Here is a 16,338-nt window from a genome sequence, read left to right as displayed (position 1 = left end):
AACCGTGAATTTCAATAATATTGAACTGCATCCTCTGCCATCCATCTGCCTCTGCAGTACATAATAGCAATGCAGTCAAACAAACTTAATAGGTTGGAAACCTGTAGCCAACAATCAAATGACTACAGCTGCTATGCCATTATCAAGTATTCACTAAACAGTAATCAATTCGTACAAGCAACTATCATCAGCAAATATACATATGGTAAATATGGGAAAAGTCATAGAAAACAGGTTCAAAATCAGTTCCTACAAAACTACAAACATGTTGGAACAAGCCAGCCAGCCCAAATGAGTGCCTATCCCAAGCCCAGATACATAAGGAGGGAAGGAGTCTGGAAGAGCATCTGTCCATAAAACACCTGCCAAACCAATTACAACCTTGATTGAGGATTAAGCTGCGAAGGAATGCTGAAGGTAAACATTCATACAAAACTGAAAAAACCCACGCTTTATTACAATTTATCAGGCCCTACACAATAACACATCTACATCACTTAATAATACTGTACAAAGAATAGGGTCATATCTTTAAAAATAAATTTATGAGAATACATGGTTTATCTATACCAAGTCGTTCAAGTCCACTGGTTAATCACTTTCAAACTGATCACCTGTCCTGTTCATTAATCATTTATATACATATGAACCTTGTAGGTTCAAGCCTTCATAACCAAATCAGGAAAGCAAACTGTACAATAAATATGTGATGATCAGAGCCATACTAGGATACGTCATATACAGAATATGAAACAAGTGATAAATTAATCATCACAATTTTCCACAAAATCTACAATAAACTCAACCCAAATGCAGAAGTTATGTAAATATGAATGTCATTTTATATATGCTCTAACTTTGGAAAATGGAAACAGCCTCTATCCTGCAATAAGTTTTCAGCCATAACTGAAAGATGACAAATGCATGCCTCTTTGTTGAAAACTACAATTATACTTTTGTTCTGCTCTTAGGTGCACACACTGTTACTATTATACAAAAACTGAAAATGTCACACAATGACGAAAAAGATATTTTAACAGCAGAAAGACGTGTAAACAATTTCCCCAGTTTCACATCTTAGGACAATCTTTTAAATTCTGCACGACTTTATAACAACTTGTAAGGATGAAAAACAATACAGTAGTTTACTTGCCATAAAACGACAAATTTATTTTCAATATATCCCAAAGCTGCTTTGAAAAATGATTATACTACAGCAAATGAGGCACTGAGAGATAATTCAACAAATCTCTTCATTTTCCCTAATCTCCTGGCTGTAGAGACAGGTTTGTTATGTGAGAGATTAGTACAGCAGTCATTCTCATTGCCTTTAATGCCTATATGGATCAGCCATATTTCAACATATGTATTTACGAATGGATATTTTAATCTGTTGTACTGTAGAATATTCACGATAATTTGGAGCTTCACTGCTCTTCTGAGATTCAGAATTGCCATGAAAACTGTTTTGGTACTCAGCAGACATAAACTGACCAACCATTTTTTCTGCATCACTAAGTTTAACAGTGAGCACTCTGATTACTAGCATTGGTTTTAACTTGGCTTTGAGATATCTACTGTCTCTACCAACAGCAATATATACACATCTTTTAGCACAGTAGTCACAGGAAATGTGGAACAGAAGCAGAAAAGCCTGGCAGCTAAGAAGAAAGTGAAAACAAAACCTCAAGTTTATATGTTGCAAAGCATAAGGTACAAAGACATCCCTTCCAACATTTGGCCAATTTCAAAAGGATCCATCAACTTTATATTCTAACCACAACAAAAGAACTTCGCTCAAACAGCAAGAGTAAATAAGAAATATTTGGCTAGTTTTTCCCCTGAGAGCATAGCAAACTAACTTTCATATCAAGCACAAGTTCTGGAAAAAATGGTAACCACTCAACTTATCAGCTACACTGTTTTTTGCTAGGGTACCTTTTCAAAAATGTTGTTAATAAACTGCATAAACAGAATAAGTCTAGAGTTGAGCTTATGGAAGCCATATAAAATTATTGTAAGCCATATAAAATTATTGTTAGCTGTGGGATATCTTGAACATAGGTTATAAAACAAGATCCATTTCTTATCAAAAGGCCAGACCCCAGAAACATCTAAGTTGAGGGGCTACAGTAACATTATTCCTAATGTGTACACTCATACGGAACATGCTACAAAGGTCATTAAATTGCCAGGTAAACTTTCATCAGTTACACGACTTCTATGGTATAAACAGAAAAGTGTAAAATAGATCAAAAGTACAAGAATCAAGAAACATGAAAGCCAAGATAAAATGTATGTTGTCTTCCGTGAGCAATCTATTCATACAATGTGCAAAAATGCTTTATCTTTGTTTTTATTAGCAAACTTTGTAATGCACAAAAACTAAAAAATATTCTCTAAAATGCAATATGGAACTTTCCTTTTAGCACCCTAATATTATCTCACAGGGAATAAGACTTCCCAATGAATATAATTTTTAACAGTATTTGCAGCTTCAAATCTGACTCTTCTTGCTCTCCCAAACACATGTGTGATACTTGTTTCAAATTTTACCTGTCACCAGCTAACAGAGATATGTACTGAAGTAATTATGCAAAAATGGGACTTAAATTCTATTTTGGAAATGGTTAGGATTAAGTAAACACATAACACTTGAAGCTGGATCTGTAAACAATTACAAACTACCAATACAGAGGGAAAAAGGGACCATCCTGTGATGGCCTACCAAAAACTGCTACAGACAAAAATCCAAACCAAGAAATAAGTTATTATGCCTACAAACCTCAAAATGTGTGTGCAACCATAAAGTAGTCAAATTTATTCCTTATAGCAAAATCAAATCATGTCTTCTATCTTTCCATAATGGCTGGCACTAAATAAACAAGACAAGGCACTACTGTTAAGTTTAATGACTTTCCAACATCTCTTCTGATTACATATATTTATATACAAATATATAATACACAAAGTACATTTTAGAAGACAATAAAAACCGGCTCATACAAGAGAAAAAGGGAATATTTAAATTATGCAACATCCCTCACACCTCAAGTATTTTGTTTTTAACAAATAACAAGAATTTACACTGGACATGTGTTAAAAGAAAAGTACAGCATTTACATTTGATTGGCCTTTCTTAGTCAAACTTATTAATTTTAAAATAAATAAAATTTTCAAAAAGGTTAGAAGCTTTTCCAAAGCCTTTAACCAGATCTTTCAAAACACTCTGGATACAACTGACACTGTAATGTACTGTACTTGCTGTGGTCACTTGTTATAAAAAGGTGGTGGATCTTCCTGGAGGTCCTTCATATTCCTGCATCACTTGACTAAACTATCACAGGCTAGAAAGACATGATGATACATCATAACTGATGTCTATCATACATAAGTATAATAGATTATTATATAAATAATTCTTAAATCACATTCACTCAAATTTCACTATTCTTATAAATTCTGATACTCGTGTTCTCAATAAACATTGTGCACAACTACTCTAAAACTTGTGCTCATCAATTAAGCTGTTTATTGGTTTATCTAGAATTTCACTTGTTAACTGCATTCGTATTTCATTTTTGAGGTCTTCTAAGATCTTTGAAAGCACTATACTTATTGTTTTGTTTTCACTACAACTTTCACCATCAACCATATCACTGTCTCCTCCTATATGGATAGTATCATGACCATGACTCTCATCATCATCTTCATCAGATGTGACCCTACAGTCCTCTATGCTACAGCGAGCCAAATCACCTGACTCCAGGAAATCCTTATCACTACTATTTCCATGGAGTGGGCCTTCACAAGTTAATTCAAATTCAGTGTCCAAAGAATGCTGAACAACACGATCTTTAGAACCTGCAAGTTTATATGGATGTGGCCGATCATTGCTCTTGAGCACAGAGTCCATTTTAAGATGGGGGTCATTTAATGGTACCTTTTCAACGTCTGAGTTACTGCTTGGGGGTGGGACAGTAGGCAGGACCTTTGGAAGTGGAAGAGTAGGACGTTGGAAAGGCTCCGTGACAGAAATGGGTTTATCTGAATTTTTGTTTTTCTCACGTTTGATGTCTTTTATGCCTGAATGCATATTAGCATTTACAAAATCATTACTGACTACTTTGGAAGACTTTCTCATTTTCAAAGTAACGTTATGCCAATAATGATACATTTGCTTGGAACGAAAAGGTGAAGGTGGTGGAGAAAGAGGTCTGGATAATTCCTTGATGTCTCCCTTTGAGTCCTGAGCAATTTTAGATGCTCTCTTTTTCCCCTTTTTAGGCGACTCTTTCTCAGATGTAGCACCAAACATGAGTTTCAGCCGAGCATCTAAACTGGGTCTTGCAGGAGATTCTTCACATTTTTTAACAATATCTGTTTTCTTTGGTTCTTGAGAATTCTTCACCACTTTTAAATTTCTTACAATTTTCTTTTCAATATCAAAATTTGCTTCTGGCTGATTACTAAGCTGAACATTGTTACAAGATGTTAACTTTTGAGCATGCCTCACATACTTATTAATGATAGATTCTCTTTGTTTATCGTTCATTTCAGGAGAATCACTACTTGACGCTGGGGAAAATAATGCTTCAGCGGGATCATATGGTTCATCTTTGACTGTGACAGAATCTTCTCCTGCTGGAGATAATGGAGGTGGGGATGTAGGGGAAGGAGGACGAGGAGGTGGAGGCTGGGGTGAAGGAGGGCGAGGTGAAGGTGGACATGGTGAAGGAGGGGGTGGAGGACGCTGATCTGAAGGAGGTGTCTGAGGGAGAGGAGGATATGAAGGCTCTATACGGGGATAAGACAGAACACTGGATACTTGCATAGGAATAAATGGGGGAGGAGGTACAGAAAGAGGTGGTGTATGGTGTAGATGCATACCAGGATAAAGTGGTGAATGATGAGAATGACCTGAGGGATACTCATGAATGGGAGGATTGTTAGAAATATCGGTAACTTTTGAATTAGGAGCAATGTCACGAGGCTGAGGCTCATGGCAGGTCTCAGGCCCCCTTGGAGAGAGACCAAGATGGGGGTCCAAGTTGTTGGGGCCATTTGGTCTGTGACAAATATCAGCTCTGTTTGCTCCATGGCAAATATCATTACCAGGTAGTCCATGATGATTATCATATCCTCCAGGTCTACAGTATCTCTCACCGCTTGGAGGACCATTACATAAAACTGGCCCAGGAGGGCCATGAAAGTTATCTGAATGTGGCCCACAATCCATATCAGAGACAGGGAGTCTATGGAAAACATCATCACGAGATTCACTGCCTATATTACATCCTGGGGGTACAAAATGATTATCTGGCCCTTGTGGCCTAAAATGCATCTCTGGCCCCTGTGTACCTTGCATTCCAATGTCTGGAGATGCATGATATCTATCTGGGCCCATTGGTCCATTGTAAATTTCAGGTTTTCGTAACCCATGATGATAATCAGAGCATGACGGCCCGAGAAATCTATTGGAGTTAAGTGGCCCATCTTGAATATCTCGGTGAGGCGGACCATGATAAATATCAGGACCAGGCACTGGTCCATTAGGCATATTAGGAATAGGAGGACCATTATGCACATTATGCATCAGAGGTCTATTATGCATATCTGGCATAGGGGGACAATTATGCATATCAGGCATAAGTGGGCCATTATGTAGATCAGGCATAGGAGGACCATTATGCATATCAGGCATAGGAGGACCATTATGCATATCAGGCATAGGAGGACCCTTGTGCATATCAGGCATTGGTGGAGGGGGTCCTCCATGCATACCAGGCATAGGTGGTCCATTATTCATGTTGTACCCCGAATGGTGATGATACCTATCGGGCCCAAGCCGATCACCATACATTTCATGGGCTGGATGTCCACGATACATGTCATGGTCAGGAGGTCTTTGACAACTGTCTGGGCCATGTGATATGTAATAATCTGATTCAGGTGGTCTGTGTGGGATATCATGACCTGGGGAATCATACCTGAAAGGTGGCTGGTCATGAAGTGGACGCTGACCGTGAAAACCGTGATTGTGATCAAAACTTCTTAATTTTCTGTTCTTTGCATACTGTCCACGTTTTCGCTTGTCAGAAAATTTACCCTTCCTTCTACCATCCACAGAGTCCTCAAAACCTGGCATGGGCATTATTTCTTCATAAGCTGGTGCTAGTGCAGGTAAAAAGTCCCATTGGTGTCACAGTAGACGATAAATCTGAAAAAGATAAAGTACACTTTAGGTTCAGTCAGATAGGTAGGAAATATATAAAGGTTCTGAGGGAATTTTAATTATTATTACTATACAAAACCATGCAAGGGTGACAAATCAGTCCATCAGGAATTACACTAGTTATCAAAAGCATACCCAATGGTCAATGTCAAGCTAAACAGCTTATGTCAACACTAATGAACAATACTACTTCTGTTTGACTAGACTTCTTCTGTCAGTACTCCATAATAAAATTAAGTTTTATATATACTTACCAAGTAATTACATAGCTAATGTACTACCTCGCACAGCAACTTTTTAAAATCTAGCTATAGCGCTTCTTTTGTTTACATATAGGTGACCCCCGTCCACTATTGGGGGAAGTAAGGAGAACTTGGTAGCTATTATCCAGTTTGTTCATGCCCTAATGTCCATAAGAGGGGAGGAGGGCAGGCTCTGATTCTGTAATTACTTGGTAAGCATATACTGTAAAATTATATTTTTATAATAAAGTTTTATATATACTAACCAAGTAACTACATAGCTATTATGTTTTATTCATTGGCAACTTAAATTTGAAACTTAGCGGTAGCGTTCCAATATTTTGGTGTAGGTAACTTGCCCCACCCCTTTCGGGGAAGGATAGGTACCACACTACTAACTAGCCCAATTCATTTATGCCCTATGCCCATGAGAGGGGGGGGGAGGGCTATGATCATGTAGTTACTTGGTAAGTATATATAAAACTTTATTTTATTATAAACATGTCATTTTTATATAAGTAACTTACCAAGTAACTACATAGCTGAATCCCACATTCACAGGAGGTGGGATACATGGGCATGTACTATTTCAAAAAACCTAGGGCTGAATGTCTTTCGGAGCCTACTGAGTAAGCTGTGAATGTGATGGGAGGTGATTGGGGGCTCTTCAAGAATGGGATGACGTAGCCCTCCTTTAAAACACTGATAATCCAGGGCGCCACTCCTCTTATCAGCCACCTCTCCCAAAACTCTAGTAGGATGGCTCTTACAGGCACAAGACAGGGACTTCTGTCTCACTTCCTACACGGTTTGGAAGACTTCTTCTCTTGATGGCTCCGGATGAAAAGCGGACATTGAGCGGGACCTGAATGGCGCCCGAGATCTCCATCCATGAAAAGGCTGGTGCTGGAGGGGGGAGGTGGTCTTAGCTTGAAAAGAAGAGTCCATGGGACGCCTAGATGATGTGTCAGCAAGTCTTGAGTCGTATTCTTTTGTAAGTTCAATGATTTCTCTTTCTTGAGGCGAAATCTTGATGATCCTCAATTTTCTTGGCCAATGCACCCACAACCCAATCAAGAAAATGATGACTTCAAATATTTTGAATATGCCCTTAACCAGAAGATTCAATTTTGCGGATATAAACATGATTTTGGCCGACGAGAAAACAGATCGACGAGAAGAGCCAATAAGACTGGAGGAATTCCGTTGGGGAGGCAACGACTCCCAAAGAGGGAGCCTACCCGGTCATGTAGGACAAGTACCTCCTGTGTACAAGACGAGAAAGATGAAAAGTGAAGGACGCTTTAATCTGCTCTATTTTGGCGGAAAGCCAGTCTTCTATTCCTTAAAAGACTTAGAGGAGGGTGAAAGGACCATCTTGGGGAGGCATGTCCTGTCCTCCAGCTGGTTCCTAGGAAAATTCGCCATCAAACGCTTCAGCAGGGCAGCATATGCTGAAGGAGAAGCAGGTTTTGGGTGAATCTCTTCTACCGAGGAAAAAAGGAGACAGGTGGTCATCCTGAAGCAGAAGGAGCTTTCATTAGCAAGTACATAATCTGGGCCAACAGTTTTTATATGAGACAGAATAATTTATCATAATATAACTTATAGGTAAAAGGATGAAAAATGGTGATGGGCGCCAGAGAAGAGGTGCCGGGCGCTCAGGTGGGAGAGCCGGGGGCTTGGGAGTGGGCGCCGGGCTCTCAGGATCGGGTGCTGGGCGCTCAGGAGTGGACACCGGGCACTTTCTGGGACTACTCAGAGTCTACTTATACTGACTGACAGACAAGAGTGTCTGGACACTGGCCATGATCTTCAGAGGGTGCTTAAGGGGCTGGGAAGAGTCTAGATAATGTTTCTTGTCCACTCCGTAGTTGTCTAAAGAGCTGGAGGACAATGGAAGTACTGTACCTCCTTGGACAAGCCTTTCCAGTTGTAACAGGCAACTACCCGTGGGCAAACACCATCGGCCTCCTTTGGCATTTGGTATGTCTTCTCCCATGTTTTGGGGAGCAGGACAGGGACCTTGGCCTAGGCGAACTGACAGGATGGACAGTGATTCCTTCACTTGCACTCCTTGGACAAGCCTTTCCAGTGGCTGTCTGCCGAAACCTGGGAGTGGACAACAGGTGTGGCTGAGGGGGCAACTACCTGTGGGCAAACCCCATCGGCCTCCCTTGGACTTTTGGTATGTCTTCTCGCAGGTTTTGGGAAGCTGGACAGGAACCTCGGTCTATGAGAACCAATGGGATGGGTAGCCACCTCCTCCACTTGCTCTGCTCTATCACTTTGCACTTTCTCTGCAAACACTTTCTTTATAACCATTTGCGAGTCTTCAAATCAGCAATAGTACTTACTTCTAGATTAAGCTTTTTATCAAATCTAGACTTGAGACTGGCAATGGCATTAGGATAGGAAGCATGGGAGCCAGGCAAGGGAGGAGAAGGTTGTCTAGTAGGAGGGCAAGTACAGTAGTAATAGGGGGGGAAGGGAGAGTCACAACTGACCTTTAAACTAGCTTTTGGTGTAGGCTAGTCTCTAAACTATAAGAGCATTTTCCAGCTTTAGAAGCCGCTTTCCTCTTTCTGTCTCTCACTCTTTACATGTTTATGAACATTACATTCTTGCCCCTATACTTAGCAAAGATCATATGAGGAACTTAACAAGCTTTAGTAAGTCTCGACTTGCAGCATAACTTGGCACAGTAGCAAATACTAGAATATTCTGACATAATTCTAATAATTCAATGAAAACTAGTAAAAACTTCAAAAAATAAATTGACTAAGCACTGTCTAGCATAAGCGCAACCAAAACAAAACAATTGTACTTCACTGAACACGAATGAAATACAGGTAATCCAAAAAAAGCTGCTGCAAATGGCGCGATGTTTACATAGCGACTGGCAGAAACAAACTGGATAATGGCTGGCAAATTATTCCTACTTCGCCCAGTAGTGTGCGGGGGGAGGGGGGTCATATGTAAACAAAAGAGGCACTACCGCTAAATTAAATAATGTTGTCACCCGAGGTAGATACATTAGCTTTGTAATTACTTGGTAAGTTACTTATAAGAAAAGTCATGTTTGAGTTACCTTGAGAAAAATTATTTCTATAAAAATGAAAAACTTAACAATTTACACAACTTAATTATCATTAACAAATTTATGTTCACTTCCAAAGATAGATTTTAATTAATTTTCTCTACCTCACACTATCTTGTGCACTTTCAGATTGAATTCTCATTGGGACTAGGTCTTCATCCATGGCCATTCTCAGTGATTTTCTGGGCCTTACTACTGGTCTTTGCCCTGTTACTCCTGCGGTATTTACATTTTTTGACTAACTGCTCCTCAGCCCCTTTTACAATCTCTGGTATCTGCTTTCCAGCCACTAGACATCAAATCTCTTTGCAATTTAATCCATAATATGATTTTCCCATTGCACTCCAGCTGTGATTCCACTGAATTTTATAGTCACACTCCTTCAAAATCACCTCTATCATCTTTGCTAGAGCCATGTCTTCTATGCATGCTTTATATTCATAAATTTTGCTGTTTAAAATGCGATACTCTTATTCGTCCAACCTGTTCCTATTGGGTTTTTTAACTGCCCTCTCAATACTTGCTTCAAAGTCCAAGTGAGTCCCTGATGTAACAGATGCTCATCAACCACTATGAGGCCAGGGTTCCCACAACAATTTAACTATTCTGCCTCTTCTCTTCCCCAATTATTCTTTACACTTGGCACTGAAATCCCTTACATACTTCATTTATGTTTTACATACCTGAGAATCTCTTGTGACATCATCAGTTAAATTTAATATGAGTAGAGTTCACCCTAAAACCTCTCCTGCAAAATCCACACAGCTACTTTCTCAACTGGCCTTTTTTTTTTTGCTTCCTTTTCTGTTACCATAAGCTTTGTTTTGCTTACAGAAATTTTCAATCCTCTCCACGTTTCCATCTTTTAAACACAATCTCTAATTCTTGTGTTACACTTGGTCATTTACATATACCCACTCCCTTTCTGTACTTCTATTTGGATTCTTCCATCAAAATATCAAAATTTTCAAGTGATTTGTATTTTGCCTAGTATACAACCAGTCCTTTATATAAGTATCCTTCAGCATCAGCTGAGATTTTCGTTGAACTTGGTAACAGGGTGGTTAATTGGTGGTTATGGGGGTGAGTGGAGGAATACCCCTCACTCACCTGCTGTAACCTCCTACTCAGTCAGGCATAGGGATGACACTTGGTTTTAGGTCCTCTGACACATTCCAGTTTTTAGTTTTCTGCAAAAGAAAACTATTGAGATAGCTTTGTCTGTCCGCCCGCACTTTTTCTGTCCGCCCTCAGTTCTTAAAAACTACTGACACTGAAGCCTGCAAACTGGTATGTTCATCATCCACCCTCCAATCATCAAATATATAAATTGCAGCCCTCTAGCCTTAGTAGTTTTTATTTTATTTAAGGTTAAGGTTAACCATGGACTGTGCGCCTGGCACCGCTAGAGGTGCAAGCCGCTGAAGCATCTTCACTTGACTGCATCTGGGGAGCAACTGAGCGCTGCCCGGTTGTGGCTGAGAGTTTCATACTGCAGCACATCGAGAGTTTCATACAGCATTACATGCTGTACAGAAAACTCGATTGCACCGAAGATTTCTTCGGCACATTTTTTACTTGTTTATTCTTTATTGCTACGCATGTTCAATCACATTTAATGTTTGTTTCCACAAAAATACACACCATCACCTTTTATACAGGAGTATCCTTCAACGTGAGCTTGAAATGGCCACTGAACTTGGTAACAGTGCAGGTAACTGGTGGTCATGGGAAGTACATAGGATGCACATCCCTAAAGTACAACATAAATCTAAGATTGCTCTCATGGGGCAAATAAATACTGTAATTATATTGGCAAATGTATCACTATTATGATAAATACAGTATCAAAAATAGTTAAAAAGAATTTTGATTTCTTTCAACATTTTATGTGAGGGTGCAACTGTAATTGGTAACATGAAATTGAGTTAAGGGGGGGGGAGGGACCCCTTCATATTATTATAAAAGGTTCTGGTTTGTATACATAGGAAAATATTTGTGATCTGTTTCTAAGGAAATACAAACCATTGCCTTTTATAAAGGAAACTCACTTTTTAGGTGGGGGTACTCTCTCAAGCAGAAGAGCTCTGACTCCTGTAACCTCTTATTCATTCTGGGATAGGGATCCCAGCCAATAGGGCCCTGAACATAAGTGAGCAGTGTCTGGATTCCCGCTCATGTAGGCAAATCGAGAACCAAGTATGACCCCCTATGAGGGGTGAAAACAAGGGAGAAAACAGTTAAAATAATAATAACAGTTGATTGGTTCAGATTATAGCTTGACTGCTAGGCCCTCCCTATTGTAAAAAGGGAGAGCAGGGAGAGTTGCATCTAACAAGCGAAAGCCCTAATCCTGCATGCTAGAATGTGTAGCTTACGTCCATCTGTGCCTGCTTCTGCGCATACTAAGCCTAAGCTACTGCCTCACGGAGGGATGAAAAGATGAAAGAAGGAGTAGAGGCATCAGTCACTCTTCCTTTTAACCCCAGCCTTGTACTCCAAGTATATACCTTAGACAAGATACTTTTCTGTTCCTTAGACAAGATATTTTTCTGTCCCAAGAAGGTATCCAAGGACTTGTGGGTTATTCCCTTGGGTAGATTACGGCTGCTGCCTTTAATAAGTCTAGTTTAACCAAACTAATAAATTCCAGTTAGCCTATCCTGACAGCCTAGTCTAACAAACTTTGAAAACTCAACCTTAAAACATTTCCTTAACATATGCTTACAAATACGTATGTTAATAATGAGACTTAAGTTTCTGAAGTTGTCTACCAGAGAAACACTAGCCTCCCAAACAAATTCTCTGGTTTTGTGAATTATCTTCACTACCAGGGTAGCCAGTAGGGTAAGTATAAGGTAAATCATTTTCTCACCAAATACATGAACTGTACAGCATATTTTTCTGACCCAGACAAGAGCTTATTTTCAATTGTAGGTATTTTCGACCATTGGGCCTATAGGTGGTGCAAAACCACTAAAATTTATTTCCCTTGCCTTTGTCTACATCAAACATCTGTTTGAGAACAACAGCAGGAAACTAGTTTGGGTGCTTCTGGACCTCTAGCTACTATAGTCTGTCTACAAAAGGTTGAGACTTGAAGGCAATTAGCATTGTTACCATGCTTTCTTAATGGCAATCAAACTTCTCAGGAAAAACGGTGACAATCTGGTAGATCTGGCATTGTTTTTGAGAGACGTTGCCATTTCCTCATGTATGGAGGATTAAATATTTCCTCATGTATGGAGGATTAAATGAAGTGACTGCAGGTCACAGTAAAGAATGATTGTCTATCACCTCCCACCATTCATCAGTACAAGAGCAAAACACAAAGATCAAAACACCATACTTATTATTTCATATTAATATGGCTTAATATGAAATTTATTTAAATGTATAAATATATATATGTATGTGTATACATAATATATATATTATATATGTATATGTATATATTTAATCTATAAATGTGTAATATATATATATATATATATATATATATATATATATATATATATATATATATATATATATATATATGCCTGCATAAACATTAATTAAAAATGAAGTCACTTGTAAGAAAATCAAACAGTTGGACAGTACTCTGGAATATGTCCATTCTTGGATTTAACCTAAACCTCGAGGTTAATCCTGAGAGTACCTTTTTGGATTAGGATTAAATACCTCATTTGGCATGATGGGAAACATGTCAACACTGCTAATCACAGGAGTCTTAACTCTTCTTAGCTAGACTATGGTTGGGTGATATTGTCAATCATTAGCCTATGCTTTCCTGTTGAAATTTACAGCCAAAAAACCATCCCATTTAGAAAGCAACAACCAGATTACATGTACAGTACTTAGTTTACACTGTAAGTAGTTTAGACTACCTTGCTTCTGTTTATAAAAGTTTACAAAATAATCAGTGATGTTTAACTAAACAAGGCGTTGTCTGATTCTTTTAGGAAAGATATGGGACCAATTCAACGTGATGGCAGATTTATTGCCAATAATAAAGAGGACTACAGAAAAAAAAAAGAAAGAAAAGTGTCAAATATAGGGGCAGGGGAAATGCATATATGACAAGTTTGCCCCAAAAACAAAAATGAAAAATACAAGTAAGTTTCAAGAATATGGTGAGAATTATAATACAATTACCCTGCTGGCTACCCCTTCTAAATGCCATTACTTTAAAATATAAGTCTAGGACCTAAGCTAGCCTATTCAGTTCTGATACCGGACACTTAACATTTAAGATTTTTTTACATTTGAAGACTTCAATATACAACTAACTTGTAATAAAAATGGTAAAAAGCACAATACCAGATAAACAGATAAATATAGCACACATGCAATTTCTTATGTAATATGTTATCATATCCTATGCCTGTCAATCATTTTGCCATAGCCTACCCTATAGTAACATTAACTCGTTGAATCTGATGTCTAATTTCACCCAAATTCCCAAGCAGCATCATTTTACTTTAAACCAATGTTGCATTTTAACTTGAAAATATAAATTTCCTACATTTTAACGTGTTTGAACGTTTCTAACATTCGTTTCCCTAGCAAATGAGTTTTAGAGATTGTGGACCCCACTCTTATATCCTACAATTCAGGGGACCACAGCACGAAGGTGAGGGGAAAACATAAAATGATTGAAGTATAAGAATATTAATACCACTTGAAGTAAGCTAGTTATCAGGATATGGTAGGTTTATGGAATGGGTAATTCTAAGTATTAGATCTGTGCTTGTTTTTACCTTGGAAACTGGTTTTTTCTACACTTTTAGGGCTTCTGATACTGGCAGGCATTTGCTTGTTATCGGTCAAATGGAATATCCCTTCACCGTGTTTAGTACTGGCCCGGGGGGGGGGCGATACCCATACGTTACCCGTGCTCTGTCTTGTGAAGATCACGTATGGAAACCCCTTGTTGGATGGACTCCAGGGGTTAATTACATTGTGCAACAAAAATTGAAAGTAAATCCATAATTAGCAACCAAAAACTATAGAAAAAGTCAAGTTAGAAGGAAATTGCCGCCGCAGAACTACTACTTAGATCTACCATGGAATGTTTTAAAACTTATATTATGCACTTGGGTGGAGACCTCATACCCTAATTTAGGTTAGGTTAGATGTGGGTGGTTATGGTATTGACTAACAAATGAAAGTCATGGGAAAAAATGATATTTTCAGGTAGACGATACTGGTTTAAAAAACGTTTAACCTCTTTAGCAACAGGCAATAAATAATCTGTAAATTTGGAATAAAAATCATTGGGGTAGGTAGCCTAGGCATATAGTACTGCCGTACCCGTACATCTTTACCAATGCGATGCTTAGGCTACGCTCCCGTGGTCTACACTTGGAACCGAGTACTGGAAAAATGCAATTAAATCTTCCCTATGGAAAGGTTTCAAAACTTTTCTGTATATCGGACATTTAAAACACAAAAACGCCAAACAGACATACAAGGACAAAAGCTTACTTGCGGTGGACTTCCGGGCAGTACTTACGCATTCATTATCACACATGTTATACAAACACGAGCACAAGTACGATTAATATTTGGTTTCCAGACACATGACACAACAACCTTTTATAAAGTTCCCGGATTCACTCGAAACGAGTAAATCCTTGATTTACTGAAGCTCTCACCTGTTCTCAGCGAGAGGCGCGTATTGCTACTCAGCATGTAAACAAAGATCACGGAATGGGGAAACGTGCCTAATATTTCAAGGCTTAAAGTGCAAACTATTCTAGTATATCCGTAAAATCACCCATGTAATAATCGTTACCACAATAAATAAATAAATTCGACTCTTATATAATCTGGATATGTTAAAAGCACTCTTTAATAAAGCTTTCTCTATGATTTTCTCATTTTCTTTTACCGAAGGTGTCGATGTGCGTCCCTTAGCGAGGAAATACCATACCTATTGTACGGCTCCCCGTAAATGAGTTTTTGAACACTAAAGTATTTTGCGTTTTTGTATCTTGTAGTTCAGCATGCAGTTTGAATTTAATTTTCTTTCGTATATTCTTTCCAAAATATAATTTGTGTCTTTATATAATCACAACAGTCTGGACGGACATAAACAAAAGAAATAACATATCGGAGACTACGGAATCTTTCGGGTATTGGCTCTAGTGAGTGGAACTCAATCTTGCATTTCATCATCATTAACATCATCATTGTTATCTGCGTTTATTTTTATTTTCAGACCGCAGTCGTCCACCCTTTTTATTTTCACATAATTTATATCCTCCTTAAATAACTAGTTCTTTGAAGTTAATGGTTGCCCTTGAAATAAAGCTTACGCAATAACTTAAATCCGTGTGATCAAAGGTTAATTTCCCAAAATCTTTGTTGCATCTTGGGTCCACTAATCCTAAGAGTAGTTATGCTTCTAGTGATATGTTGTCCTTTGAGATCTCTTAGCATTTCAGTTTCACGTTCTTTATTGCAATGTCCGTCATGATAAATGTTTTACGCTTGATTCTTACTGTAAAAGGCAGCCAATGAAACTCACTACGGATGTACGTACCTTTACCAGGTGTAGATTTAGGCTATTCATTATTAGTTTATTAGTTTGGCTACCTTATCAACCGGCCCTCCATCTACTTCAGAAAATAATTTGGTATGCCACTACAGACACTGTCAAAGTGGTCTATTCCTGTGATTACGTTTTTATGTACAAGCATTTGTAAGGTACCCGACATTGTCCATACGTCGCTGGAAGCATCCCTGCAGGACGA

General features: G+C 38.5%; 1 protein-coding gene across 5 annotated transcripts; it reads right to left on the bottom strand.

The window, feature by feature from the left end:
* Nucleotides 1-436: 436 nt before the first annotated feature.
* LOC136826951 (atrophin-1-like) lies at nt 437-15,522 on the bottom strand. 5 transcript variants are annotated; one of them, XM_067084550.1, is made up of 2 exons: nt 15,474-15,522; nt 437-6,220 (listed from the first exon to the last, which is right to left on the bottom strand). In XM_067084550.1, exon 2 carries the CDS (start codon nt 6,152-6,154, stop codon nt 3,503-3,505), a length of 2,652 nt encoding a protein of 883 aa, XP_066940651.1. In that variant the 5' UTR covers nt 6,155-6,220; nt 15,474-15,522; the 3' UTR covers nt 437-3,502. The 5 variants fall into 5 exon arrangements, with proteins under 5 accessions (XP_066940651.1, XP_066940648.1, XP_066940649.1 ...); XM_067084547.1 differs by having other exon boundaries at nt 15,238-15,503; XM_067084548.1 differs by having other exon boundaries at nt 15,068-15,500.
* Nucleotides 15,523-16,338: the final 816 nt, after the last annotated feature.

This window comes from Macrobrachium rosenbergii, chromosome 41 (genome assembly GCF_040412425.1).
Source record: "Macrobrachium rosenbergii isolate ZJJX-2024 chromosome 41, ASM4041242v1, whole genome shotgun sequence".
Taxonomy (NCBI): Eukaryota; Metazoa; Arthropoda; class Malacostraca; order Decapoda; family Palaemonidae; genus Macrobrachium; species Macrobrachium rosenbergii.
This window is presented reverse-complemented; position numbering and strand designations above follow the sequence as displayed.